At 41.1% G+C, this 27,270-nt stretch overlaps 1 protein-coding gene across 6 annotated transcripts; it reads left to right on the forward strand.

Moving 5' to 3' along the window:
* Nucleotides 1–6,548: 6,548 nt before the first annotated feature.
* LOC103722110 (putative L-cysteine desulfhydrase 1) lies at nucleotides 6,549–25,888 on the forward strand. Of its 6 annotated transcripts, none has more exons than XM_088715422.2 (2): nucleotides 6,549–8,119; nucleotides 25,384–25,888. In XM_088715422.2, exon 1 carries the CDS (start codon nucleotides 6,751–6,753, stop codon nucleotides 8,113–8,115), a length of 1,365 nt encoding a protein of 454 aa, XP_088571548.2. In that variant the 5' UTR covers nucleotides 6,549–6,750; the 3' UTR covers nucleotides 8,116–8,119; nucleotides 25,384–25,888. The 6 variants fall into 6 exon arrangements, with proteins under 6 accessions (XP_088571548.2, XP_026666211.4, XP_008810774.4 ...); XM_026810410.4 differs by having other exon boundaries at nucleotides 25,437–25,888; XM_008812552.6 differs by lacking the exon at nucleotides 25,384–25,888 and adding an exon at nucleotides 20,505–20,795.
* The last annotated feature ends 1,382 nt before the right edge of the window (nucleotides 25,889–27,270 follow it).

The raw sequence follows: 27,270 nt of genomic DNA on the forward strand, positions 1-27,270 counted from the left end.
TATAGCAAGTAATAATCACAAATATGCAACTAAGTATGAAAAAATAAAGAGTGAAGGAAAGAAAAATAATGCACGACGATTTATAGTGGTTTGGTCTCCTTGTGAGCCTACATCCACTCCCTAAGATTCTTTTTCGAGATTTAATCTACTATGCTTATCCAAAGCTTTATAAACTGCTTATCTTCCGGGTACAAGAAATCTTTACACCTGGTGATATCCGAGTTAACTCTTGATTGATCTACTCCCTCAAACACTTTTTTATTTATCTAGAGTACAATCCTCCAAAACAATCACTTTTTATCACTCAAGCCAATAAGAGCTCAACAACTCTCTTACAATACTTAAACAAAATAATAAGAATGAAAGCACTACACTCAATTTCTCAACAAGAAAGGATTTTTACTTGTAAGCACAATACTCTCTTGATTTCTCTTCAAACTTTATGGAACTCTCTTCCTTGCTGCAATATGAGGTATGAATCTCCTTTTATAGGCTTGAGAAGTTATTTTTTTCATTTGAAACAATTTGAAGCTTTGAAAACCTTTTTTTCAACACATTTAATGTAGGCAGATTCAGGCTAGATTTGGTTTCTTGCTTTGCAGCACCTTTTTGATAAATCAAAAGACTGAATTTGACTTAGTGATTGGCAACACAGTTGTAGACCTTTAAGTTATCTTTCCAACCTGACAAGAATAATCTTAAAAGAATATTTGGTTGAAAAATTACGGCTAAAAGAGTAAATATATGTCAACCTAAATTATAGCTATAGATAGATTGCAGACCCTATTACTCATAGATAACATTCAAATTTGAAAATATATTTAATATAAAATTGTAGCCCTTTAAGTTATCTTTCCAACCTGATAAGAATCATTTCAAAAGGATATTTGGTTGAAATATTACAGCTAAAAGAGTAAACATATGTTAACCTGAATTATAGCTACGGATAGGTAGATTGCGGACCCTATTATTCATAGCTAACATTCAAATTTAAAATATATTGAATATAAAAGTTTTAGATAAATAAGTCTTCTTTCCAGATCATCAAGAGTTGGATTAATATTATATTTCAATAAAAATTTATGCCGAAAATACTAACATATGTTCAGAATTTCAGCATTTGCCTTCAAAAGAAATCTCAATTTCTAATTTTCATTCGTTTGCTATAATCATAATAATGAACTAAATTCATTTATTTGTTATCATCAAAATCAAATAGTAAACAATTGAAACCATGGGGTTAACAATGCATTTAATTATTAATGACCATTTTGGTTCCGACATCTTATTAATGTTATGGAAATATAGGCAGCTCGCTTTAAGTTTACAAATGTTCACCTAAAAGGATTGTTTTTGATGACACAAAATGTTCGAGTAGAAAGTCTACTAATCACTTGCTTGGAGTATACTAGAATGCTCTCAAAAAGCTAAGAAGATAGTAATCCATAACTCTCGATGCGGAAGAATGAAACTCAAAATTATAAAGTTCTGCATAAGAGGAGTAGACCCAGGGAACACTATGAACCAACCCCTAAACGTCCACATGCAAAGACATAAGATCTCATCTTTGGACAGTTTCAAGAGTTGACCCTAGGATATACATGAGTCGACTCTGACACTTCGGTATGCTTTCACGAGTCGACTCCTGGATCTAACGAGTTAACCTCAGAACAGTTTCAGAAGAAAGATAGAAAGAAGTAAAAGTTTGCGCTTTCACAAGTCAACCTTTGGATCAGAAGAGTTGACCCCAGAATAGTCTTAGAAGAAAGACAGAAAAAGGTGAAAATCTGCGCTTTCACGAGTCGACCCTCGAACAATCTCAGAAGAAAGATAGAAAGAGATGAAAATCTGCACTATCATGAGTCGACTCTTGACCTCAGAACTCGACGAGTCGACCCCAGAATGGCCATAGACAGAAGACAGAAAGTAGCTAAAATCAACATGTTAGTGAGTTGACCCTCGAGGATCATGAGTCGACTCTTAGTCATGGACGAGTCGACCCTAAAAAATTAAAGAGTCGACCCCAGAATGACCACAAGTAAAAGATAGAATACAACAAAAATAAGTGTTTTTACGAGTTAACCCATGAAGATCACGAGTCGGCCCTTGAAGAAGTCGAGTCGACCCATCTACATTTGTCAATAGTAACTGGTAGTGTTCCAATAAATTTGCGCAGTCGTTTTTGCCTTACAACGACTCTTTCAGTATGTCTAATGGCTAGAAACATCTTCAAACTACTTTTTGAAGATATAAATGCATGAAAACACTTAAGAAAGACAACAACAAAAATAAGAAGAGCAAAAGAAAGGAGAATAATAAGTAGTACAAAAAGAGAAGAAAAGAAATAAAAAACTTCAAGTGTATTCAGTGAGAGCCTAATGATCATATCTTTTACTGTTAGAGAAGGTTGGTGAAGAGCATTGAAGTCCATCAAGGCCAACCAACAACTTCCAATAGCTCCATCAATTCCTTATTAAATTCTTTTTTGGGGAGCTTTACTTTGTTTGTATTAAAATTTCTTGTACTCTATTGTAACAAGTTTTAGAAATTGAAACTTGAAAAAAAGTACATCCAAACCTAAAATTGAATTGTGTTAAGCTTAAAGAAGACTTTGTGGTGGTTTGGTTGTTTTCAATAAAAATTGACTGGGTTGGCTATGAGCCCTATTAAAACAATCGTACTATAATCTTGGAGGGATTATAGTTAAAATTTCCAAGAATAATATCTAGGGGAGTGGATATAGGTATAGGATTAGCACCGAACCACTATAAATTTTTGTATTTGTGATGATTGATTTGTATGCTTCATTTTCTTACATTTTTACTTGCTTATAGCTCATATTTTCAATCGCACACATGCAGCAAAATTGTTACTTGCACTTTAGTTTAAATTTTTGAAAAACTAAATTTACCCTCTCTTTTGGGCTGCTTAGCGGGGCAACAACAAAAACAACAAGCTCCACCCCAGACTATCGCAATCAAGTTTCTAGCATCAAATACTTCCAATTTATAGGTAAAACACTTCAATTGTTCCTATTATAAGAATAAATGGATAATTCAAGGAAAAATAGAAAGCTATTTAGTTTAGGCCATTGATCTAATAAAACCCTCATTAATCATGGAAAGTAATGCAATATTAACCCTCCCAATCGCTTCGATCATCATGACACCGATTGCTACTCTAACCCTCCCAATCATCATGCACAAATAACATCTATAACATGACAACTATAAATTTAAAATAAATAGTAACATGTTTTTGTTTTGTATATCACATAGTACTTGTGGCAAAATAGTAGCTCACCTTAAGTTTACAAAAGCAGCCTACCAATAACATTAAATGCTATTTTAACATTAATATAAAATACTAATGTTATTTTAACATTGAAGTGAATATCGAATAATTAACAGTCTAATAGAATTGGATATCTATTTAATATTAAATAAGGTAAAATTTAACACATGAGTTGAATTGAATATCGAATAATTCAATACCAAGATAAAAAAGAAATTGAAAAGATAGTCGATTATGAGTATTCACCAAGTACATGTGGCAAAACCCACCCTTAGCCGGAACAATCAAGTTTCAGACTTCAATTAAAATTTTGGTGCATGTATGTGATTCTTTTTTAATTTGGAACCCTTTTGTATGTATGAATCACTAAAAAACTAATGTTTTTATGTATTTTTTTGGTGCATACGAGTCACTAAAAATGTTTTTTTTTTTTTGATTTAGTATGATCGAAACTAATTTTTCATACATGTATGCATTTTGTTTTTAAGTGGAACTTCTGTTGTCCGTATGAATCACTAAAAAACAAAATTTTCTTTTATGTAGGTGAGTAGATTTCTATATTAATAGATTTTTTTTTTTGCATGCATGGGATCAATTGACTTTTCAACTGAATTTCCTTTTATATGTGTGCGATTTTTTTGTATTTGGGAATAATTGAATTTTCTTTTTTCTGCATGTACGTGATTTGTTTTTATGCATGAGAATGATTAAATTTTCTTTTTTTCCGCATGTGCGTGATTTGAATTTATAATTGAATTTTCTTTTTTTTTACCATGATTCTTGTTTTGTGCACAAACATGTGCATTTTTTTAAACAACTTCCAAAATTTAAATTTAGTATGATTGAATTACAAATAACTAGTTTATTATGAATTAAATTCCTTTTTTGGTGCCACTAAAAACCTAATTGTAGCATCATTGAATTTCTTTGCTTGTGCAACTTTTTTTGTGTGTGTAAATATGTACAAATTCCTTCTTTAAAATGATTTCCAAAAATATAAATTTAGTACAATTGAATTATGAATCACTAATGTATTACAAATTAATTTTTCTTTTTGTGCCGCTAAAAACTTAGTTGTCGAATGATTGAATTTTCTTGCATGTGTGGAAATGATTGAATTTTCTTTTTCATGCATGCTTGCAATTTTTTTTATAAATATTAATTTTCTTTTTTGTACCACTTAAAATCTAATTGTAGTACAATTGAATTTTTTTTTTTTGCGTACATGAGAATGATTGAATTTCCAATTGAATTTTCTTTTTTGTACCTGCACCAATTATTCTATGCATTTTATGCCACTAAAAATTTAATTATAGTGTGATTGAATTTATTTTTTTTGTGTTGTGCGTGCGCGCGAGTTTTTTTGGTGCAATGTTCTTTTTTGTTATACGTAAACAATTGAATTTAATATGGTTGAATTATGAATCACTAATTACTACAAATTATTTTTTTTGTGCCACTAAAAATCTAATTGTAATACGACTAAATTTTCTTGTGTGCTTAGAAACAATTGAATTTCCAAATGAATATCCTTTTTGTGTATCCCTGCAATTTTTTAAAATATTAAATATTTTTATGCGACTAAAAATCTAATTACATTATGATTGAATGTTCATGCGTGTATGTGAATGATTGTTTTTTCTTTTTTGTACCTACATGAGGATTTTTTTTTGTAGGTTTATGCCCCTAAAAATCTGATTATAATACAAGTAAATTTTTTTTGTGTTGTGCATGTGTGCGATTTTTTTGTACGGCAATTTATTTTGTGCATACATATGTGCAAACTTCTTTTTTAAAATGACCTCCAGAAATTTGAATTTAGTACGATTAAATTATGAATCACTAATTTATTATAAATTGATTTATTTTTTGTTCTGCTAAAAACCTAATTATAATATGATTGAATTTCCTTACATGTATGGGAATGATTGAACATCTGATTGAATTTCTTTTCTTGTGCATGCATTTGATTTTTTTTGTGCGTGTTAATTTTCTATTTTTGCACCACTAAGGATCTAATTGTAGTACAATTTAATTTCCTTCCATATGTAAGAACGATTGAATTTCCAATTGAATTTTCTTTTTTCTGCATGCGTGTGATTTTTTCTGTACATTTTTGTGCCACTAGAAATCTAATTATAGTACCATTCAATTTTCTTTTTTTGTGTTGTATGTGTGTGAAATTTTTTTATATAAATATGTGCATTTTTTTTTAACATGACTTCCAAAAATAATGACTTTTATATATATATATATTTTAATTTTTATGGATTTTGGAGAGGGTCAGATTTTCTCTCTTCTCTCGTTTAGTAGGTACAGAGATGAATCAACCACCTAGGTTACTTAGTTTGGTTCAATTAGCTGTGCTTTCGTGAGGGCCTATTCTATGTACAAAATATCCTTCAGTTGACTTGCTTATGGCCTGAGAAAAAGAGACCCCATCTCAGTCTATTTGTCTTCTATTACTGCAAATCGTTGTCTCACTGATATCAAGATTAGGAGAGTTTAGATGTTTGATCTATAATTTATATTCGAAGAAACCACCGAGGGCTTGCTTTGGAAATAATGATTGTCATATCATGACGGCAAGTGTTACGACACAAATAATGTTTTATTATCAAAGTCTTAAGTTTGGCAAATAATGACTATGATAAATATTATAATTTACCAATGATCTTAATAAGAATATACGAGTTATCAAAAATATGATATATCAATTAGAATAACCTCAATATTGAAACACTTGCCACCTTCGATGCTAAATTGTTTATTCTGACATTTTGTCTAATGTTACAATCTGCCCCTTTTATACCTCGAAAAAAATAAACATTAGCCCGCAACTTTTAAAGAACTTTCCACGAGAAAAAATAGAAAATATTGTAACTGTGGTCTAATTATTAGATAGACAACGTCCCGTGGACCAATCCAATGGTCAATCGCCACATTATATTTTTTATTTAAATAATTTAAAATCAAATGTGGGGTGCTTGTCATCCACCATATTCACTTAATCTAATCCATATAATAATTTTTTGAAGCCGTGACGTTTTATATACCAAATGGCAAAATAATATGTAATAGTAAAAATAAATATTAAGGGAATGTATTGCCTTTGGATCACACATGTTTATGAGAAGGTTAATATAGCAGCTGGCTAGCTTCTTAGTAGTTTATTTATACTTATATTATAAACGGTATAACTTATCCGATTTATTAAAAAAAATAAATATTAAATAATAATACCATGTATCAAATCTAGCCATAGTTCACTCCACCACCCTTTCGCCGTCTGAATAGCTAACTTACGAACCAGCAGCCGGAATTCGTTGGCGGAATCCCGTCACCGGCATCATAAGCCTCCCCCTGCCATCATAACCGTTACCCTAACCCTAGTTTCTTCCATGGATAATTCCTCCCCGCCGATACCCTAAACACCCCTCCCATCCCCTCGTCCCGATGGATCCCCACGGAGACGGCCACGCTGAGAACGGCCGCCACGACGGCGACGACACCAACGGGCCCCTCCCGAAGCGGCCGCGGCCTTCTCCACCCATCTCCGCCTCTGAGATCCGCGACGAGTTCTCCCACCACGACCCCGCCGTAGCCCGCATCAACAACGGCAGCTTCGGCAGCTGCCCGGCCTCCGTTCTCGCCGCCCAGCTCCGGTGGCAGCGCCTCTTCCTCCGCCAGCCCGACGACTTCTACTTTAACCGCCTCCAGCCCTCCCTCCTCCGCTCTCGCGTGCTCATCAAAGACTTCATCAACGCCGACGACATCGACGAGGTCTCCCTCGTCGACAACGCCACCACCGCTGCCGCCATCGTCCTCCAGCACGTCTCCTGGGCCTTCTCCGAGGGCCACTTCAACAAGGGCGACGCCGTCGTCATGCTCCACTACGCCTTTGGTGCCGTCAAGAAGTCCATCCAGGCCTACGTCACCCGCGCCGGCGGCCATGTCATCGAGGTCCCCCTCCCCTTCCCGGTGACCTCCAACGAGGAGATCGTTCAAGAATTCTGCAAGGCGTTGGAGCTTGGGAAATCCAATGGCCGGAAGGTCCGGCTGGCCGTGATCGACCACATTACTTCCATGCCGAGCGTCGTGATCCCTGTCAAAGAATTGACCAAGATTTGCCGTGAGGAGGGCGTAGACAAGGTGTTTGTGGATGCGGCGCATGCAATTGGGAGCATTGAGGTCGACGTGAAGGACATTGGGGCTGACTTCTACACCAGCAACCTCCACAAGTGGTTCTTTTGCCCCCCTTCGGTTGCGTTCTTGTACTCCAAGAAGAGTAGGGCTTCAACCAATTTGCACCACCCAGTGGTCTCACATGAGTATGGGAATGGTCTCCCCATCGAGAGCGGATGGATTGGTACCCGGGATTACAGTGCCCAGCTTGTAGTGTCATCGGTGATGGATTTCATTGATAGGTTTGAAGGAGGGATTGAAGGCATTCGCAAGCGGAATCACGATAAGGTTGTGGAGATGGGGAAGATGCTGGCTGAGTCATGGCGCACTTGTCTTGGGTCGCCACCAGATATGTGCGCAAGCATGATCATGGTTGGTCTGCCTGGATGTTTGGGGATTTCAAGTGAGAAGGATGCTCTGAAGTTTAGGAGTCTCTTGAGAGATCGATTCCATGTTGAGGTTCCTGTATATCATCGGTCTCCAAAGGATGGTGAAAGTGGGAGCAGTGCCGTGACTGGGTATGTGAGAATTTCTCATCAGGTGTATAATGTGGAGGATGACTACATAAGGCTCAGGAATGCAATCAACAAACTTGTTCAAGATGGATTCCATTGCACAAAGCTGCCATCCAGTTAGGAAGGTGCGGCATTTTACATCAACTACACTCATAAATTAGCTTGTATTGCATTTTGATATGGATGAACTATGTGATGTTTTATATGATTGTCTGGTATGGTATTGCCTAGAGGTTGAGTTCCAATGAAAGAATTCCTAGTTAATAGTTCTACTGTAATGATAGTAGATTAGTAGGTTGCCTTGCATGTTTATGAGTACATTTCCTGCATGTGGAACTTAAAGGTTGTGCATGTGAACTGGAGAATGTTGTTAATTTAACCCATTGCAATGGTTTAGGTAATTGAAGAAAATATTCAAAGGCAAACAACAGTACAAGCAATGTTGCTAGACCACAAACATTAATCTTATTCTGACCAGATATATCTTGTAAAAGAAATATGTTATGCAAGAATTTAGTGTTGTCTTTTCTGCAATTAATTTCTCATGGTTTCTTGATGCAACAGTACACCTCATCATTGTTTTTTAGGGGAAATGGTGAAATTTGTTGATGGATTGTTTAATGAAAAATGATGTACATATTTCTTCCAATTTGGAATATCAGTACCCTTTATATAATTGCATTTGATCTCCTTGATCCTATTAGGGAAAATCTTCCCCTAATTATACAAGCCAATAAAATTTTGACTAATGCGTAGTGAAATATTAAAGACAAATGCTAAAGGCCCTATATTGTTTCCAAAACAATCCTGTAAACTTTTTGCTTGCCATGCGACACTGGGGGATTGGTGTCTTATAATCTCCTCATGCCACTTGGCATGCCAGCAGCAAAGGGTTGATTTTTGGTACCAGGGACTCCATGGTAAAATGGTTTTCTAGTAGTTCATTGGCTTCTCTTTCCTATTCCCATTTCTTGTGAGTCCAATCTCCAATTTTTGGATTTTTGACATGCTAGAAACTTGGACACTTGGGACGCTTCATGACACTCCTTAACACTTCATATCGTCAAATTGTTATAAGATTATCATCACATGTCTACTTTTGGCACTTCTATATAAAATTTTGACATTTTAACATAATAATTAGCCACCATTCTATCAAATTTTATAATTTTATGAAGCATAGGTCTAGTTAATTAGGCTTTATATGCATACATCAGTATATTTGCATATACTACAAGATACAGGTGAGCTTCCATATGCAATTTTTAGAAGATTCTGGTAACAGTACTTTTGAATTCTTGGACACTTGACAACCCTGTCATGAATCCAAGTAACATTGGTTCTTGCTATGCTAGTAAATGCAAAACTAATGGTGAAATTCCTCGATCAGATAAAAAAGATTGTAACGCATATATGGCTTAAACCCACAATGATATGCCACTAGAGGTGTCTCTCATGATCAAACAAGAAGATCTTGTGGCATCTTTTTCTATGCATATCATGGGGAAGCTTTAGTGCTTAAAAGAGGGTTGCTTGCACCAGCATTGGAGGAAGAAATGCAATCCAGGGTTCGTGAGCCAAATTATGGCACTAATTCTTGGATGAGCAAACATTGATTGAATGCTTAACATTTAGTTGGATTGGAATTGCTAGATATTTCAGGTACTGCCTTACTAATAGGTATAAATGAGATTTTGCTTGATAGGCTTCGGTACATCAAGTTTGCTTGGATATACTGTGCCAAGTTCTCAGATTTGATTTGAGATTTTCATTGATTGAAAGGTTGCGGGTGTGTAGGCATGTTGGAACCACTAAAAAAAATTCATTAGCAAGCACAGAAGAGTTGGAATATTGAACCCCTTGTAGCATGGTGTGGACATACAGAGAAACTGCATGACATTTGACAGTTCCATGATTGATTCAACTGAAGTTGCGACTGTATAGCAGGAGATAATGTTGTACAAATACATAGTTACTGTTGCTTTGACTTTCGCTCTGTGTTTTGCTGCATATTTTGCTGTCAATCATCCATTACAAATCTTTCTCATAGAACAATGTTGTTGTGCATAATATTTTCTAGTTTTATTACATATGCCAATTATGACTATGATGCTTCATATATAGCACATCATGATTGTGGATTGGTTGAGGCATATCATGTTGTTTTATGAATGGAAGAAAAGAAGAAAAGAAAAAAATCAAGTGGGTTCTTTTCTTGGTGGTGCAGCACATTGAATGTCGCGGGGGGCCCTATGTGCTATTTCAAAGGTTCGTTAGAGAGTTTGATTATCGTAACTTGACCCCAAGCAAGGATTTAAATGCCGTGTGATGGGGCTGCCTACATTTATTCGTGGAGCAGGATGCTCTGTGACCCATTACTTGGAATGTTGGATATCTCGTTCTGGTCCATTTTCCAACTTGTCCCATTCCGATAATGCCCTACCCCCATACCAGGGATAGTGGGACATGCTGCTGTCCCACCAGTATTTAAAACCTTGTTCCTAAATCATCTTAATTTGAGTTTCTTTTCATTATGCTTTTGTGTCAGACATAATTAAGATTCAGTTGTGATCTGATCTGATTATTATTAGTGGGTTTTGTTCCCTAATTCTGTCCTAGATTTAGGGATTAGGTAGGCCGCCCCTGGTTTGCTTGGACTAGAAGCTAATTAAGTTTCTGTGTGCTCGAATTAGAAGCTAAATGATTCTTTTAAAGCTTCCAATTTAGGCAGCAAGGCTAGCAAAGGACTTTGCTTAGAAAAATCTATTGAAGTTTCATTGTTCGAAAAAGAAAATAATGGATGCATGGACCTTCATTTTTCTTTCATTTTCTCGTTCAGTTATTGTGCTCTATATTTATCTCTAAAACTACTTAATCCTATCCATTTCTACATCTTTTCATTCACATTTCCATTGCTTGTTGCTGTTATACAGAATAAAAACTAGATCTAGATCAGCCCTAATCAAATTTCTAATGTAGATCTTCAACAAGAAATCCAATTTCTTTTGGAGGTTACATAACCTGGATGCTTGTGGTTTTTGCAGGAAGAACTACACTTCATCACTGATATTTGTTAGACATCTCTTTTATGGTGGGGAGGCTAATAGGTTGAAGTAGTTAAACATCTTACACGTTCTTTTAAGGATATCTTACTGATGTTACCAATCCTTTTTCAGTCCTTACACTTCTTACATTTTCTTTAAGAATTATGACTCATTGCTCGTATTTGTAAGGTTAGGTGGGTTCTCTCCCTGTTGTTCACTAGCACTGATTAGAAGGAGATAATATATAATATGAATGAAAAGAAAATGTCCAATATTTTGACAAGAAAAAGAAAGGTAAATAAATGTATTAGCAGGAATAGACTTGAATAATGCATACCTGATGGCAATAAAATGAGAACTTTTAAGGTAACTTATACCAATTTTTAATGGATTTGCTAAGTGCAAGTGATTGCAACTTTGCTTGTGAAGAACCAGTTGTATATAAAGAGGAAATCAGGTAATGGGTCATGAGGATTTTTCTTAATTTATGTTTTTTGGTTCTTAGTATAGCAAGGCCTTTCAGGGTACTTTCATTAATTATTTTTGGGGTTGTAGAAGTAACTATGACCTTGTTTGCAATGTTGTTTCTGAATATCTGTTGTCCTGCTGACACTTTGAATATTATGGTAAATCTGTTTCGTGCTATGAATGTTGGATTTTAACTCTAGATATTTTGATGACATGGGAATCAAGTGGTGGTAAGATGCTTTCTTCATTTTACATAATGGGAAATGCCTGGTGCTCCCTGGGGGAGGAAGAACTTCTAACCGACAGGGAGTAACTGTGCTAGTATTTTCTTTTATTTAAAACTAAAATATGAGGTTACTATAACGTTGCATGAGCACTGTCCGCTAAAATGACAGCTAATTTTTTTTTGGACGGCAAGTGATGATTTTTATATAGTTCCTAGTATAGGAACTTCTACTTTGGACTTTATTTCTTATTCATTGGTAGTTCTGAAATTATAGTAGATGGGGCTATGTCTGTAACCTCATTAGTCAAGATAACTTGGAAACCTGCTAGTTTGTTAAGATCAACATATTCAATAATTGAAATATGGTCATTTGGGACCTATTTTTAAAAGTAATACAATATATCATCTTATGTAGTTTTCATATCCTAGTCCTAGGTTCATTGAGCACAAATTACACCCCTTTTTAATTACCATCTTTTGCTTCTTATATATTTTTTATGCATACTCTATATACCCAAGTAGGTATGCTAAGGGTAAGAGTAAGTGAGGTTATTGAAAGTACTGGGTAATCCAGTCCTGATCTTCCTCCCTCACCTCTCCCCATGAATTTTTTGTGGTTGCATCTTCTTAACTGTTTTGGGTCAGTTGTAGGCTTGCCCTTATGGCTTCATATATTTCCTTGATATTATTATTATTTTTATTTATTATAGAATATACTTGCCCATTATTTGTTTGATGCAACTGATGTTATCATCTAACAATTTATCTTCTCCTTTTAACTTTTAAAGTATGAGTTAGTATACACAAACGAATACATTGTTCTGCTACATTATATCATGCAGACTAATGTAACCGAACTGAAAATAAGTCGTTTCCTTAGCTTATAGATTTGATTGTATATATCGTTTTCCAGCACTATATCCTCCTACAGTAGAAGTTTTTTAATCTTCTTTATCACAAACTTCTCTTGGTTTAAATCTTCTAGCTTTTCCCCTGTTCAAGTTCATTGCCACAAAACCAATCTCCTCTCTGCTTGAGATTCTAATAATATAATGAATCATATGTATGCTATGTTGTTCTGTATGCTATATTGTTCTGGATGTTATTCCTTGCCTTTTAAGCTATCAGTAGATCTTGATGCCCATTAGAATGATAAGTTTTTATTAATGAATGCTAAATTCTAGATTGATAATCTGTACTTGGGTCTTTGTGTTCATTGTTTCTAACTAATATTTCTTGTGGTCCATGTGTCTACTTAGGGAACATAGGAAGGAATTTGGGGTTCAGTTGCGTTGAACCTAAAAGGCCTTTTCAAGGTTAATTTGGAGTTCGTCATACGCACTAAAAAGTACTGGGTTTTCACCCACTGAATGGATTGTTGATTGTATTTGTACTACCTGAATCATAATTATTGTTGCTTGAGACTACTTTTAAGTAGTAACATAGGTAAGATAGGTAATCTTCTTCCCTTCTACAATTTAAAGAACATCACTAGTGGAATTGTACTGGTCTAGACAACTTCAGAACAAATGAGTTAACAACAATGACTTGAACTCTGTTGATAGAAGGATTAAGACGTTCTTCAACAATATCATGGACCCATGATGCATAATTATGGCAGCAAAGTTTGCTGTACCGATCCGTACCGATGCATATTGATACTGAACCGATATGTGGTACGGGAGGCGTACCGATACTTGATACACCGAATCGGTTACAGTACTGGGGTACTGGTGCTATAATATGATGGTGCCTATTTGGGGTACGGTACCGATACGGCTAACCTTGTATGTAAGAGTAATGCTGACTCTTTCTGGGATTGCGAGGTGCATAATCCATGATTCTTTTGTCTAACTTTAGTTGCCTTAAAGTATGTGAGTGGTGAGTGCTTTTTTTTTTGGTAACTGTAGGGATCGAGCAAGCTTTGATACCGATTGTAGGAGGAGCGCCTTAAACCACAGCACCTAGGGCGTTCTCTATACTGCAAGAGGCGTGGATCGATCGTATTATTCGATGGAGGTGGCACTAGGGTTTCAGGATGAATGCAAGCGTGAGAGGAAGAGAGGAAGAAGATTAGGGTTTCAAAAAGAAAAAGTTTTCAATGATTTCATTCAGTCCTCTATCATCATACACGAATTACCAAAATGTATATATACATGGTCAATCATGACTCAAACCCAAAAACTCTTAGGCTAAATCACATGAGAAAGCACTCAACCCAAGCCCATGTATGCCCATGACTTGCATGCTCTCTTTTTCTTTGAGCCTAAACCTAGCCCAATAATGGTTAGCCCCTTTAAGACCCAAATTACCTGAGTCTCAAGCAAGTAGGAGACCAATTTTCGTCCATACTGAAAAACTGGCACGACCTGGAGTCGACTCCGGCACAGCTCGAGTTGACTCCCGCTCTTCCTGTAACACCGGCCCTGACCTGGAGTCGACTTCCGCACTGCTCGAGTCGGCTCTCTCAGGCTTTCCAGAGAGACGCTTTTTTGCCTGATTTTCTGGAGTCGACTCCCTCTAGCTCTGTAGGAGTCGATTCCATATCTGCATGAGTCGACTGCTACAGGTTTTTCATATTAGTTCCTTGCATTTCTTGCTTTGGATGCACCACACTTGTGCCAATAATCTCTACCTTGGTGCTCCAAAGATTCTGCAAGCTCCACTTGGTCCATTAACCCCATCAGCTCCACACATAAGAGAAACCTATCCTGCGGAAGAGTCTTTGTTAGTGCATCCGACTGGTTCTTTTTTATATGAACTTTCACTAGTATCACCTCATCATCCTCCGCTATTTCTTTGACTCTGTGGTACCTTAAGTCTATATGCTTTGTGCGAGCATGATAGACTGGATTCTGAACCAACTGTAGAGCACTCTGACTATTACTGTGCAACACCACTATACTTTGCTTCACCCCTATCTCCTGAATGAGTCTCTTCAACCAAAGAGCCTCCTTGGCAGCCTCTGTAATTCCTTTATACTCATCCTCTGTGGTGGACAAGGCCGTGATAGGTTGAAGGGTTGATCTCCAAGAAACCGGTCCACTATACATGCAGAAAATATAACCTGTAGTAGACCTTCTTGTATCTAGATCACCTACAAAGTTAGCATCAACAAACCCTTCTAACGGACTTGAAAACTCACTTGAGATATTTGAGTTCCTCCCAAGTCCATCTTGCTGCCCAAAAGTCAGACCAAGCCTTCGAGTTTCTTGAAGAAACCAAAAAATTCACTTCAGTGCCTGCTGGTGCTCCTTCCTTGGGTTTGCCATGTACCTACTCACCTAGCTCACTGTATGTGCTATATCGGGCCTACCACACACCATAGCATACATGACGCTGCCCACGGTACTAGCATAAGGAACTCTCTCTATGTACTCTTTCTCTTCATCTATTTGGGTGCACTGCAGCTTCAAAAGAGGCATGTGGCTTGCAAGCGGTGTTCCAACCGGTTTGGCTTTATCCATCCCAAACCTCATCATGACTTTCTGAATGTATCCTCTCAAAGACAAGTGGAGAATATCCTTATTTCTATCTCTGCAAATTTCTATCCCAAGAATCTTCTTGAATGGATCCAAATCCTTTATCTCAAATTCTGCAGATAATGCAGATTTTAGCCCATTCACTGTATCGACACTCCTGCTGGCAATAAGCATATCATCCACATACAAAAGTAGATATAAAGTATCCTCCTCATCCACATTCTTCATATAGACATGGCTATCATGTTCACATTTGGAAAAATCAGGGCTCAAGACAAAAGTATCATACCTTTTGTACCACTGTCGGGGTGACTGCTCTCTTGAGTAGACACAGCTTTTTCTCCAACTCTGGCTGCCTGAAACCAGTTGGTTGCTGCATGTATATCCTCTCCTCTAGGCTCTAATGTAAGAACGCCTTCACATCCATTTGCTCCAATTCCATATCATACTGTGCTATCAAAGACAGCAACACTCGAATTGAAGCATGCCGTACTACCAGAGAGAATACCTCTGTGTAGTCCACTCCCTCTCTCTGTGAGTACCCCTTTGCAACAAGCCTCGCCTTGTATCTGACTCCACCTTGCTCTGAAGGTATCTCCTTCCTTGTGAACACCCATTTTGAACCAATGGCCCACCATCTCTAGGTAGATCCACTAGCTGCCATGTCTTGTTCTTTTCTAGTGACTCCATCTCGTCCATCATGGCTTGCATCCATGATTCCCGATCTGAACTCTCCATGGCCTCCTCAAATGTCTCTGGATCTCCATTAGCAGTAATGAGAGCATAGGAGATAGTCTCATCAATGTCATACCGAACAGGTTTGTAGCTGATGCGCTTCGGCTTGTGCGGTGCAACTCCCCTGACAAGGTCTCTCAAACCAGAACTCTGTGGCTCTACCTGCATCTCTTCTTGGACTGATGGCCCTCCTAGCTGGTCCTCCACATGTGCGGGAACATGCCTACTAAACTCTACCTCAAAAGGAACACGTTTGGAGGTAGAACTTGAAGGCACATCACTTGCTAGCGAATGCTGCCCACTGCTGTCCTGTTTAGCCTTTTCAGCCTCATCTGCAAATCCTGACTTCTTCAGAATGCTCTCCTCATCAAAGATCACATTTCTACTGATGGTACACTTCTGAAAATGGGGATCCCACAGCAAGTAACCTTTGACCTCATGTGGATATCTGATGAAGACCATCTTCAGCGATTTCGGGTCCAACTTGCTTCTTTCGGTTGCCTCTACAAGTGCATAGGCCGGGCAACCAAACACCTTCAGGTAATCAAGCTCCACCTTCTTCCCACTTCAGATCTTCTTTGGAATGCCTCCATCAAGTTTTCTGTTAGGGGACCTATTAACAAGAAAACATGAAAAAGTTATCGTATCACCCCAAAAGGACTTGGAAAGTGATGCCTGCAGCCTCAGACTTCTTGCCTTCTCTGTCAATGTTCGGTTCATCCTTTCGGCTACACCGTTCTGTTGGGGAGTTATCTTCATTGTGAAATGGCGTTTGATCCCATTATCCTCACAGTACCTTCCGAATTCGTTGCTAGTGTACTTCCTTCCATTGTCAGACCTCAGGCACTTCACTGGCTTTCTTGTTTTCTTTTCAACTTCAGCTCTTCAAGCTTTGAACCGGGCAAACATCTTTGATTTTTTTCTTATCAGATAGACCCATACCTTCCTAGAGAAGTCATCAATAAATGTCAAAAAGAATCTGGTTCCACCTCTGGCCGAAACAGGTGCCGGTCCCCATACATCCGAGTGAACTAGCTCCAGAATGCTTTCACTCCGCTTGAAACTGTTGGCAAACTTTATCTTATGCTGTTTTCCATATATGCAGGGCTCACAAATATCATTCTTCTCCTTTTCAACAATTGGAATCAGACCTCTTGCTGAGTTCCGTGAACCCCCGGTCGCTCATGTGCCCCATCTGATAGTGCCACAGTTTGTAAGCCAACTGTTTCTCCTGTGCTGCCGCCAATACCTCTGCACTATCTGTCACTACTGAGCCTTCCATCTCATGGAGATTATTGTTCAATCTTCTCCCTTTCATCATCACCAAAGCCTCCTTGGCGATCCTCAAACAGCCGTTGCCCGATTGGCTTCCAAAAGCACACCCATGCTTCTCCTGGTAGCCCAATGAAATCAGATTTTCTTCTACTCCGGGACATGCTTGACATTGGTCAATATTCTAATGACCCCATCATACATCTTCACCTTTATGGTACCTACACCAGTAACCTTGCAAGGATGATTATCACCAAGGCTCACACTTCCTCCTTCGGTTTTCTAAACTACTCCCGATGCGAAGTGTAGTGATGTGAACAGGCTGAATCCAGAGTCCATTGGCTGTTATTCTTCATGGTTCCATCTGACACTACCAGTATGTCATCTCCACTGTCTTCAAATGAAAGAGCACCACCATGACTGGCCGAACCTTCCTTGGAAGAATTCTTTCCTTTCTCAGATTTCAGCAAAGGACAATTTCGCTTCATGTGACCAATCTGATGACACTTGAAGTACTTCCATGCTTTCTGCTTTCCCTGAGACTTAGATCTGCCACTGGACTTGTCTCTAACTCTTTTTTTGGGTCTCCCTTGCCTCTCATTCAAAGTAAGAACCTCTGAGTTAGAACTTCTCTTGCAAATCTTCTCTCTTTGCTCATTAGACTGCAGAACACCGATCATCTTTTCGTAATTTAGAGTTTCTTTCCCATACACCAAAATAGTGATCAGCCCATCATATTATCCTGGGAGAGAACACAGCAGTAGAAGGGTCCTATCCTGTTTCTCAATCTTCACATCAAGGCTCATGACTTCCGAGCAACTTGATTAAACTTCTGAATATGAGAAATCATATCCTCTCCTTCCGGCATCTGCAGACTATACAACTCTTTCTTCAACCACAGTTTATTTGTTATGCTCTTGCCCATGTAAGTGTTTTTTAACCTCTCCCATAGCCCTTTGGCCGTGGTCTCTGAGCAAATCTCAGGTAACACCGGATCAGCCAAGCACATTCTAATGGTGCTAAACGCTATCTCCTCTAACTCCTCCCAATCCTCAGCACTAATCTTTTCCGGTCTTTTCCTAACCAAGACCTTATAGATCCTTTGCTGTACCAGCAAATCTTTCACCCTTTGCTGTCATAGGATGAAGTTTCCCTTGCCATCAAACTTCTCAAAATCTGCCTTAAGATTGCTAGAAGCCATACCACAAAACAGAAATCAATGAATGCGGAAATTCTGTTTTGAAAGTTTACCCACAGATTTTGATCTCCTTTACCAAATCACCAACCAATGGCTCTGATACCAATTGTAGGGATCCATCAAGCTCTGATACCGATTGTAGGAGCGCCTCAAAGCACAACACCTAGGGCATCCCCTATACTGCAAAAGGCGTGGATCGATCGTATTATTCAATGGAGGTGGCACTAGGGTTTCAGGATGAATGCAAGCTTGAGAGGAAGAGAGTAAGAAGATTAGGGTTTCAGGAAGAAAGAGTTTCCAATGATTTCATTCAGTCCTCTGTCATCATACATGAATTACAAGAGTGTATATATACATGGTCAATCATAACCCAAATCCAAAAACTCTCTTAGGCTAAACCACATGAGAAAGCACTCAACCCAAATCTATGTACACCCAAGACTTGCATGCTCTCTCTCCCTTTGAGCCTAAACCTAGCCCAATAATGGTTAGCCCCTTTTAAGACCCAAATTATCTAAGTCTCAAGCAAGTAGGAGACCAATTTTCGTCCCTACTTAAAAACGGGCACGACCTGGAGTCGACTCTAGCATAGCTCGAGTCGACTTCCGCTCTTTCTGTAACACCGGCCCCGCACTGGAGTCGACTTCCGCACTGCTCGAGTCGACTCCTGCATTGCTCGAGTCGACTCTTTCAGGCTTTCTAGAGAGACGCTTTTCTGCCTGATTTTCTGGAGTCGACTCCTGCACTGCTCGAGTCGACTCTAGATCTGCATGAGTCGACTTCAGATCTGCATGAGTCGACTCCTACAGGTTTTTCAGATTAGTTCCTTATATTCTTTGCTTTGGATGCACCACACTTGGGCCAACGGTAACTAGTGGTGAGTGCTTTTTAATGGTGGCAAGAATAGAGGAGCAGTCTAAAACAAGTAGTTTCTGATGTGCTTTTTGGTAGGTTATTGGTGAGAACATTGGATTGTCTTTTGAATGTTGGGTGATCAGGATTCATGATTATGATTTTGTAGTGTAGAGATCTGATAAGAGATCTGTTGAAAGAAAATACAAGATTTCTTCCCATAAGAGTGAAAGTCGCTCTGTTCCATTTGTTTATTGCCAACCTCCTGGCAAACTTCTTTTCTATGTTTGGGATCCTTATGAGTCAATATGCAGAAAGTGTGTTGAAGTTTATTAATGAATCAGGAGATGACAATCTCATTACGGAGGTTATCATCTGTGAGGTGGCACAATGCTCATTATTGTAAGCAAGAATGAGGCCTCAGCATCAGGTGAGGGACTTAAAAGTCATTATTACTAGTGATGTGAGCCTGAGATTTTCAGTAAATTTTTCAAAAGGGTATTGGTGTGGAGATCTTCTTACATAAAGCTGTAGAGCTTGTACAGCACCAGGTTTCACGTTTATCTGCAGAGTTGGTTCCATTAGGGTGCCTTATTCCACGAGGGATCCCTTCAGAGTAGTTTGCATTCCATTTTTAGCCTATGTACAGGGTATGACCTCGGTATTTGGTTGCTCATTCTAACTATTTCTTCAATTTGTATATTATTTCTTTTTTATCATCAGGCAAAATTTTCTTATGTAGAATATCAAACCACATTGCCAAAAGCTGGTCATCTCTATAGCTAAATAATTATCCATATAGGGATCCATATATTGCTGCCTGTTAGATGATATTTGCAGTCATCTTGTTTTTGCCACATTCTGTATTTCAGTTTAAGTAATAAAATACTAAGAAAATTTCCACAAAATCAGTTATCTTTCAACTTGCGCATGGCACATGGTGTATTATGTTCAACCTTCTTGTGCGCTAGTGTCGTTGTATTACAATATTTATGCTGTATTTCCAAATGACAATATTGCTACAGCTCCATTTTTTTTTGTGGGCCTATAAACACACCAAATTCTTTTGTAGTTCAGGTCTGGATAAAAAGTGCAGGCTCTTGGAGCCTGTAATCATCATTTATTTAATTGTAGTGTTTAAAAAATGTGGATTGAACTATGCCTTGTTTTAAGCTCCTCAATCGACATGCACAACTTAATATTCTGTCTGCTTTTCTTTGACTTCTTTTGCAGTTAGAAAGAATTCTTCTTGGCCCTCTTGCAGTTGCTGAAACCTAATGATGGCTGTTTAGATATAGATTCCGGTGCTATTAAGACTGACAGTGTTGTATTTGCTGTTGAGAATAAACTGTTGGCATTTGAGAAATAAAACATGTTAATTAAGTTTCGTTGTCATTATCATCGCGTATCTCATGAAACATCCGTGAGACAGAGCCTGAGGTATTTATAGTGTATCCAGTACCATAACTCTGGATGAACTAACAATTTATACAGTTCTTAATCTACATTAGTTGCATCCAGAAACTGTTAAAAACTTTTTTGTCCTGATTACCTCTTGGCATTTGAATGAGGGATGTCTCATCAACGTATATCAGGTTTTGATGGCAGATTACTGTTCCACCGGAAAAACCTGAGTCTACATATATTGTGTAAATGCTCTTTTACTCAAGAGAACTTTTTCAAGAAAAATGTTGGATGATCTTGGATGAGTCAAATGTTGGTGACTCAATTGGTCGTAATAATGAAGTAAGAATCCGATCAGGAAAAAGGTGGTATGATAGGGGTCATTAATGATGGAGTTCATTGATGCCCAACGAAGATAAGATGGAGGCCAACATGATGGGGTTCACAAAAAACTAGTTCAAGACCCTCTATTGGGTCGACCATGGAACGAGGGAGAGAGAGAGTGAAACGGGCCCTCTATAGGGTCTACTGAACTATGCAGAGAGAGCAAGAGAGGAAAAGAGACAGAAAGAGAGAGAGAGGAGGAGGCACGAAAGCAAGCATTTCTTTGGGAGCCTCTTCTAGGAACAAGTAAGAAGAAGAATGGTGGTCCAATGGTGGAGCTAGTGTGTGATGGTTGGAAGATTGATGATAGTCGGCGATGATGGCTAGGAGATAGTGGAGGCTGGTGATGGAAGGGAAAACAAAAGAAGGAAGAAGATCAGCAAAAGAGGGGATTCAAGAGGGATTTCAATGTCGTTTGAAGCCTGGGCCTGCTTGCAGGCTATCAAGGGCGGCTGGGTTGGAGGATCAGCAGAATCTGATCTTCAATGCATTAGAGGCGGCAGCGGTCATCAAAATAGGGGAATTGGGTTCTGGGTTGATCTCGACGATTCCTCGATTGAATCTGACCAATAGTGATTACATGAGGTAGGGACATGAGGAGAGAGAGTACCGGGGAGGTTGGTGGTGATGATGCCAACTCTAGCGACGACTTGGACACGACAATGACAAAAGGATTACTTTTTGTTCTCCCTTTTTGGTGATGGTGATCAAGGCAGTGGTGCCTCAAGAGGGTGGGAGTGGGAATTTATAGGGGGCGGCGTTCTCCCTCTCCTCATTGAAGCCTGAGGAGGAGGCGGAGTCGGAGTCTGCCTCCTTCTTTGTGTTCAAGCAAGGCTCTACCTTGTTCGGTAGTCAGTGCTAGAGCGAGCTTGTGGACTAGCCTCATGTTGGTAGTAGATCAGCCAGTAGGGCTGGGCCTCACACACTCCAATTCTAGTTCTTTTATATATTTTCTTTTAAAAAAATTATAAAGACACTCTTTCAAATTTGGACCAAAAATACTTCGACCCTAAATTTTTTAAATTTCAATTAGACGCCATATTTTATTTTTTTATTGCAATGTAGCACAGTTGTGTATCTAGGTCTTGAAATCATTATTGGAGAGAAGAAAAAGATTAAATTATCCTCAATTTAGAGAATTAATATATGTAATATTAAGTAGCTGTATGTATCTTTCGCATGAAAAAAGGATTCACCCTAATGGAAAAACCGCTAGTTTCTTCTAGAGAAGCACTTAGGAGAGAGAAACATCTTTCGAGGAGAGAGAAAGGCTTTATTGCTGTGTCTAACGGCTAGTTTCTCGTCGGCAAAGTGCTTGGCGAGGTCATCGCTGTCCAATGCACAATGGCTGGTCCGGCCTGAAGCTTCCGAGGGGCGAGCAAGCGTCGCTGTGCACCTGTGGAGGGCGAGCAGCATGCTCGGCGATTCAGGAAAGCTCTCGACTCAACCACTAACTGGTTTTTTCCTTGCAGGGGTGAATCCAAGCACTTACTGTGCATCGGTGGGCTGAAAGAGGCGGTCACCTCCATTGGCTGGTCCGGCATAGGAGGCAGCACCATCCTCCATGGATCGGAAGGGGAAGCAACCTATGGGGAGGACGGTGGAGGGAACGGCGAGAGACGAAGGTTAGGTGAACGTAGGGCGTGGGGAGAACTCTGGCTCTTGAACAAGGCCGAGGCCGTGGGTGACTCACTGGCCCACCGCTGCGAAGGTGGAGCGGCTGAGCCGCCGCTTTTTGGCTGTATTGTCATTGCCGGAGGAACCGATTGTGGCGGCACGCCAGGAATGGGATGGGCTGGCAGCAATGGTGCGCAGCCTTAGCCATCGGGTTTCGGCGGATTGGGTGGCCAAGGACGTGGCTGCCCGGGTTAAGCTGTCGGAGGTGGTGGCTGTCCCACTAATGGATGACCACCTCGCCTTGAGGTTCCTGTCGACGGAGGACCGGGACCGGACCCTCAGTGTGGGCCAGTGGGTGGTGGCGGGGCAGCTTCTCGCCATGGAACTATGGATCTCGGACTTCGAGCTCGGAGAGGATGCCGTCAAAACGACAGTGGTGTGGCTCCGGTTACCCCGCCTTTCGCCGGAATATTGGTCGGCCTTGATCATCCTCCACATCGCGGTCCGGACGGGCCGGCCGATCGCGGTGGATGGGGTAACCGAGCAACAGCGGGCGATGGGGTTTGCCTGAGAGAAGGTAGCGATCGACGCCACCAAACCCCTTTTACTATGGGTTTTGATTTAGGAAAAGCCGAAGGTAAGATGACAGCCCTTTGTCTTCGAGAATTTGCCAGATTTATGCCAACGGTGCGGGCGGATCGGCCATCTGGAGGCCGTCTGTCGGTTTCCGACGTTCGAACGGGCAGAAGAGGCGTTTCCCTCGGTAGCGGTGGACCTAGGTGCCAGGCCCAAAATGCTGCCTCCCGATGCCGGGGAGGAGGCTCAAGGGCCAATCTATGGCCTTTGGATGGTGGCGACGCGGCTCAGGCTCCCTAAAGAGAACCGGTCCGCCGCGACCGAGGAAGATGATCGGGCCTGAACCCGTGTTCGAGTCGTCTTCGACTCAGCTTCCCTCTCTAGTGGCACCCCCAACCTCGCCAGTGTCCCCGCCATATCTCGACGGCTGGCAAAAGCCGGCGAAGGTCACGCACCGTCGGTCGCCACCGGAAGACCCGTTGGCCGGTGAATGGGGCGGGTTGAACCCCGGAATCCCCCTTGGATGCCTCCGAGTTGACTCGGCCGACGAGCCACTCGGGGGCCTGGCTGACTTGGTGGCTCTTGGGCCCAGCACCAGAGGTGGGCCAGGAGCTAGCCTAGTCACCCTGTGGGCTGACTTAGGGCCTAGTGGGGCGGGCGTGGCCCATGCCCAATCCAACAAGTAGCCTAGGAACCCTGAGCCGCTCGTGGGCCTCAGTACGGGGCCGAACAATGAAGTCTGGCCTGGTAAGGCGAGCCTTGGCCTATCAGGGGGCGCAGGGATTAGGGCCCAGCTGACCCGCGCAAGCCTGACGCGGGGCAGCGGGCCCACTAGGCGCCGACCCAAGGCGCTCCTCGGAGGGCTGGGCGCTGCGCGCGCAATCCAGTTGATGCTGGCTTGGGCGTAGAGGGTGCCCAGGACGTGCATGGCCAGCAGGCCCAGGACGTGTCGGGCCTGCGGGCCCAGGCCGTGCAGGTCGGGCTGCACGGCCTGGGCCCACCGGCCCAGGTTGCATCAGACCTGCAAGCCCAGGCCATGGCGGGCTAGGGGGAGCGGATGGCTAGTGGGCCCCTTTGCAGGCCGACCCCGGTCAGGCCCGTGGGGGCGCCAGTTGGGCCTTTCCGATACAACCCACCCGGCCTGGGGTTGGACTCGGGGGTGGGGACCTCCCAGCCCAATGGCCAGGACCTCCTCATGTCGGGCATGCTGAGTGAGCAAGGGTTGTGCGGAACACACGAGGGCCTAGGGAGGGGCCTAGACGGGGTTTTTCAGTTCGGCTCTCCGACCCAAGCATTGGGAGAGTAGCTGGGAGTTACCCCGAGCGGGACTGAGTTACATGGAGAGACCAGCTAGGCTAGGAGCCATGAGCAATGGGGTTGCCCTGTGTCCCACTTGGAGGGGAGTCTAGCCAAGCTGCTAACGCCACGGGAGGCTACGGCAGGGGCCCAGTCGGTCCGAGCTCCCCAGGAGGTAGCTATGAAAGCAGGAGGCAGTGGTGACCGTGCAGCGGGCAAAGGAACTGTCGGCAGGGTGATTGTGGATCACCTAATGGTAGTGCAATGGGTCATGGCGGCTGTGAAGCAAGTCGTCTCCGGTGCATGTGAAGAGGACGACCAGCGGGGTGGCTTGGTGCGCGAGTTTGAGGCAGTCCCCATGGCCCAGGGGGAGGATGACTCTAAGGCCAACCACGCAGATTGTGCCCCATGAAGATACTTTTGGGATTGCAGGGGGGTGGCTAAGCCATCCTTTATGTCATCTTTCAAGCGGTTGGTGCAGTTTAACTGTCCGGAGATCTGTTATAAAGTAAATACAATCCCATAAAGTTTGGTATAAATACTTCAGTTCCATATCCTGAAGATGTTGTATATCAAAAACTAGCTGGAGTTTTATGTATCCAATGACTGAAGTGGTCAGCATATCCTCCATCTATACTTTATAGCTGAATACAGAATGGCAGATTATAGTTCACGGCAGATATCTTTATATTTGTCACTGCTAACGTCTAGGTGTTTAGCCATCTGTATGTTTCATATCTCACTTCCTTTCAGCAGATAATTCTATATTTATGGCAACAGGCCATCTGTAATTTAAAGTTTTCTCATTCACCAGTTCAATTTTTCGTGTATATAGGGTGGCAGGACATGCAATTACTGAAATCTGAAAGAAGTTTTAACAATTTTCAGGAAAAAATTTAACCAGGTTTTAAGCTAGTTGAAGAACTGTTATGGACATTGTAATTATAGAGGCCAGACAGTATAGAAGTGGGCACTAGAAGATTCAACTTCAGGCATCAACAGTTAGATTGATTTGAAAGAAAATCAGGGTGGCAGAAGTACTAGGAGCGGATGAAGGACACTATATATATGCAGAGACATTATGTACCCAAAATTGCTTATAATTAGTTCCCTGTTGATGAACAAGCATATAACCTCAACCTTTGTCCCAACTATATAGAGTTCGTTTCATGAATCCTCAAAATGTAGTAATTCCTGTTGGGTTTCTACAGTGTGTATGAGCGTATGCATGGGTCTGGTTGTGTTTCTTAGTATGCTTAAATAATTTCTAATATTTTGTATTTTGTATTTTGATGATACATCTCAGTAAAATATTTCGGGAAACAAGTTTTTCATTGAAAGAGAATACTAAACTCACGTTTCGTCCGACCATATTAGTCAAGGAAGTTCATTTCTATTTCTTTTTCAGCGAAAATTTTGACCCATGGTCAGTACGTGAGCCAGAGCTCATCCAAGCCACTCTGAATCAGAGTACTATCTCTGGTTCAGCTAGTTTTGGTTTCAGACGCAGTCTTGTTTCAGTGAATTATTCGTCATACTCCTGCTTGCAAGAACCTATTGAACTACTGTTAATGAAGCTATCTACATCAACTATCAATCATAGGACCTCTTTCCTCGTAGTTTCCCAAAGTTTCCCCATCTTCTTTTCAGCAAGTGCAGAGCAACTACCCTATGCATTACGTTGTGCTCAATTGAACCCCAAGACAACAGAGGATTACTCAGTAAACTGAAAGAAAGCAAGAGAACTCTTCACTGATTAATTAAAGATTTAATCACTGTAGCATGCATTTGCATAGTGATCGATACAATTACAAAGATAAGAAATCAAACAAAACAAGAAAGCAGATACAAAACAGACATATGAACTAGGCTGGTCCCATCAGTGGGAGCAGGCCGCGGGCATCTGGGATCTGCAAATAGAGCAGAGGTTGCTCATCTCCAGCCACTGGATGATGCACCGGCTGTGGAAGGCGTGGGAGCACGGCGTCTTGCTCACCTCCGCCCGGGCATCAAACTTCTCCAAGCATATCACACACTGCTCCTCCCGAACGCCGTCTCCTCGACCATACGGCGAACGCTGCAGCCCCTCAATGAAAGACCTGCTCGCCGGCACACCGCCAAATCCACCATGGCTGACATCGACGCCCTCGTAGAGATAATGATCATACACAGCCCCACCCATCTCCTCCTCTTCCTCCGGAGGATTCTCCAGCATCCAGTCATGCATGAGTTCGACGTCTTGATTCGACGCACCGGGTCCGAGTAGCAGGCCGATTTGGATGAGGAGCTCGAGCGCCGATCCAGCCATCATCTGCGCTGAAACTAGGGAGGAGAAACTGAGCAGCAGGTCGTTACAGAGCCGCCGGACTGTCGCGTGGACGCCATGGATGCGGGCTACCACGGTGGAGACCATCGTTGGAAGAGCTCTGGGTAACGGGATCTGGCCGAGATGGAAGCGATGGATAGCCGCCTGGAGGATGGAGAGCGTGTTGGCCGAACTGTCGAAGCCGATGAAGCGAATCCGGATGACAACTTGGGGTTGTTCTCGTGGAGCGAGTACTCCACGAGCTTCCAAATGGACGACCGTATTCCCCAGAATGAGGCTCTTGGATATCGCCATGGCTATCTATCTCTCTCTTCTTGATCTTGCTCTCCTTGAGCTCTCGTCTCTCTTCTCTTGTCTCTCTTCTCTCTCTTTCTTGACTCATTGACTTCTGTTCTC

The sequence above is a fragment of the Phoenix dactylifera genome, chromosome 2 (genome assembly GCF_051530095.1).
Source record: "Phoenix dactylifera cultivar Ajwa chromosome 2, Ajwa_hap1_PhDact_Kaust_v1.1, whole genome shotgun sequence".
NCBI lineage: Eukaryota > Viridiplantae > Streptophyta > Magnoliopsida > Arecales > Arecaceae > Phoenix > Phoenix dactylifera.

Coding starts and splice junctions, on each gene's coding strand:
- LOC103722110 (XM_088715422.2), top strand. CDS start 6,751: ATGGATCCCCACGGAGACGGCCACGCTGAGAACGGCCGCCACGACGGC.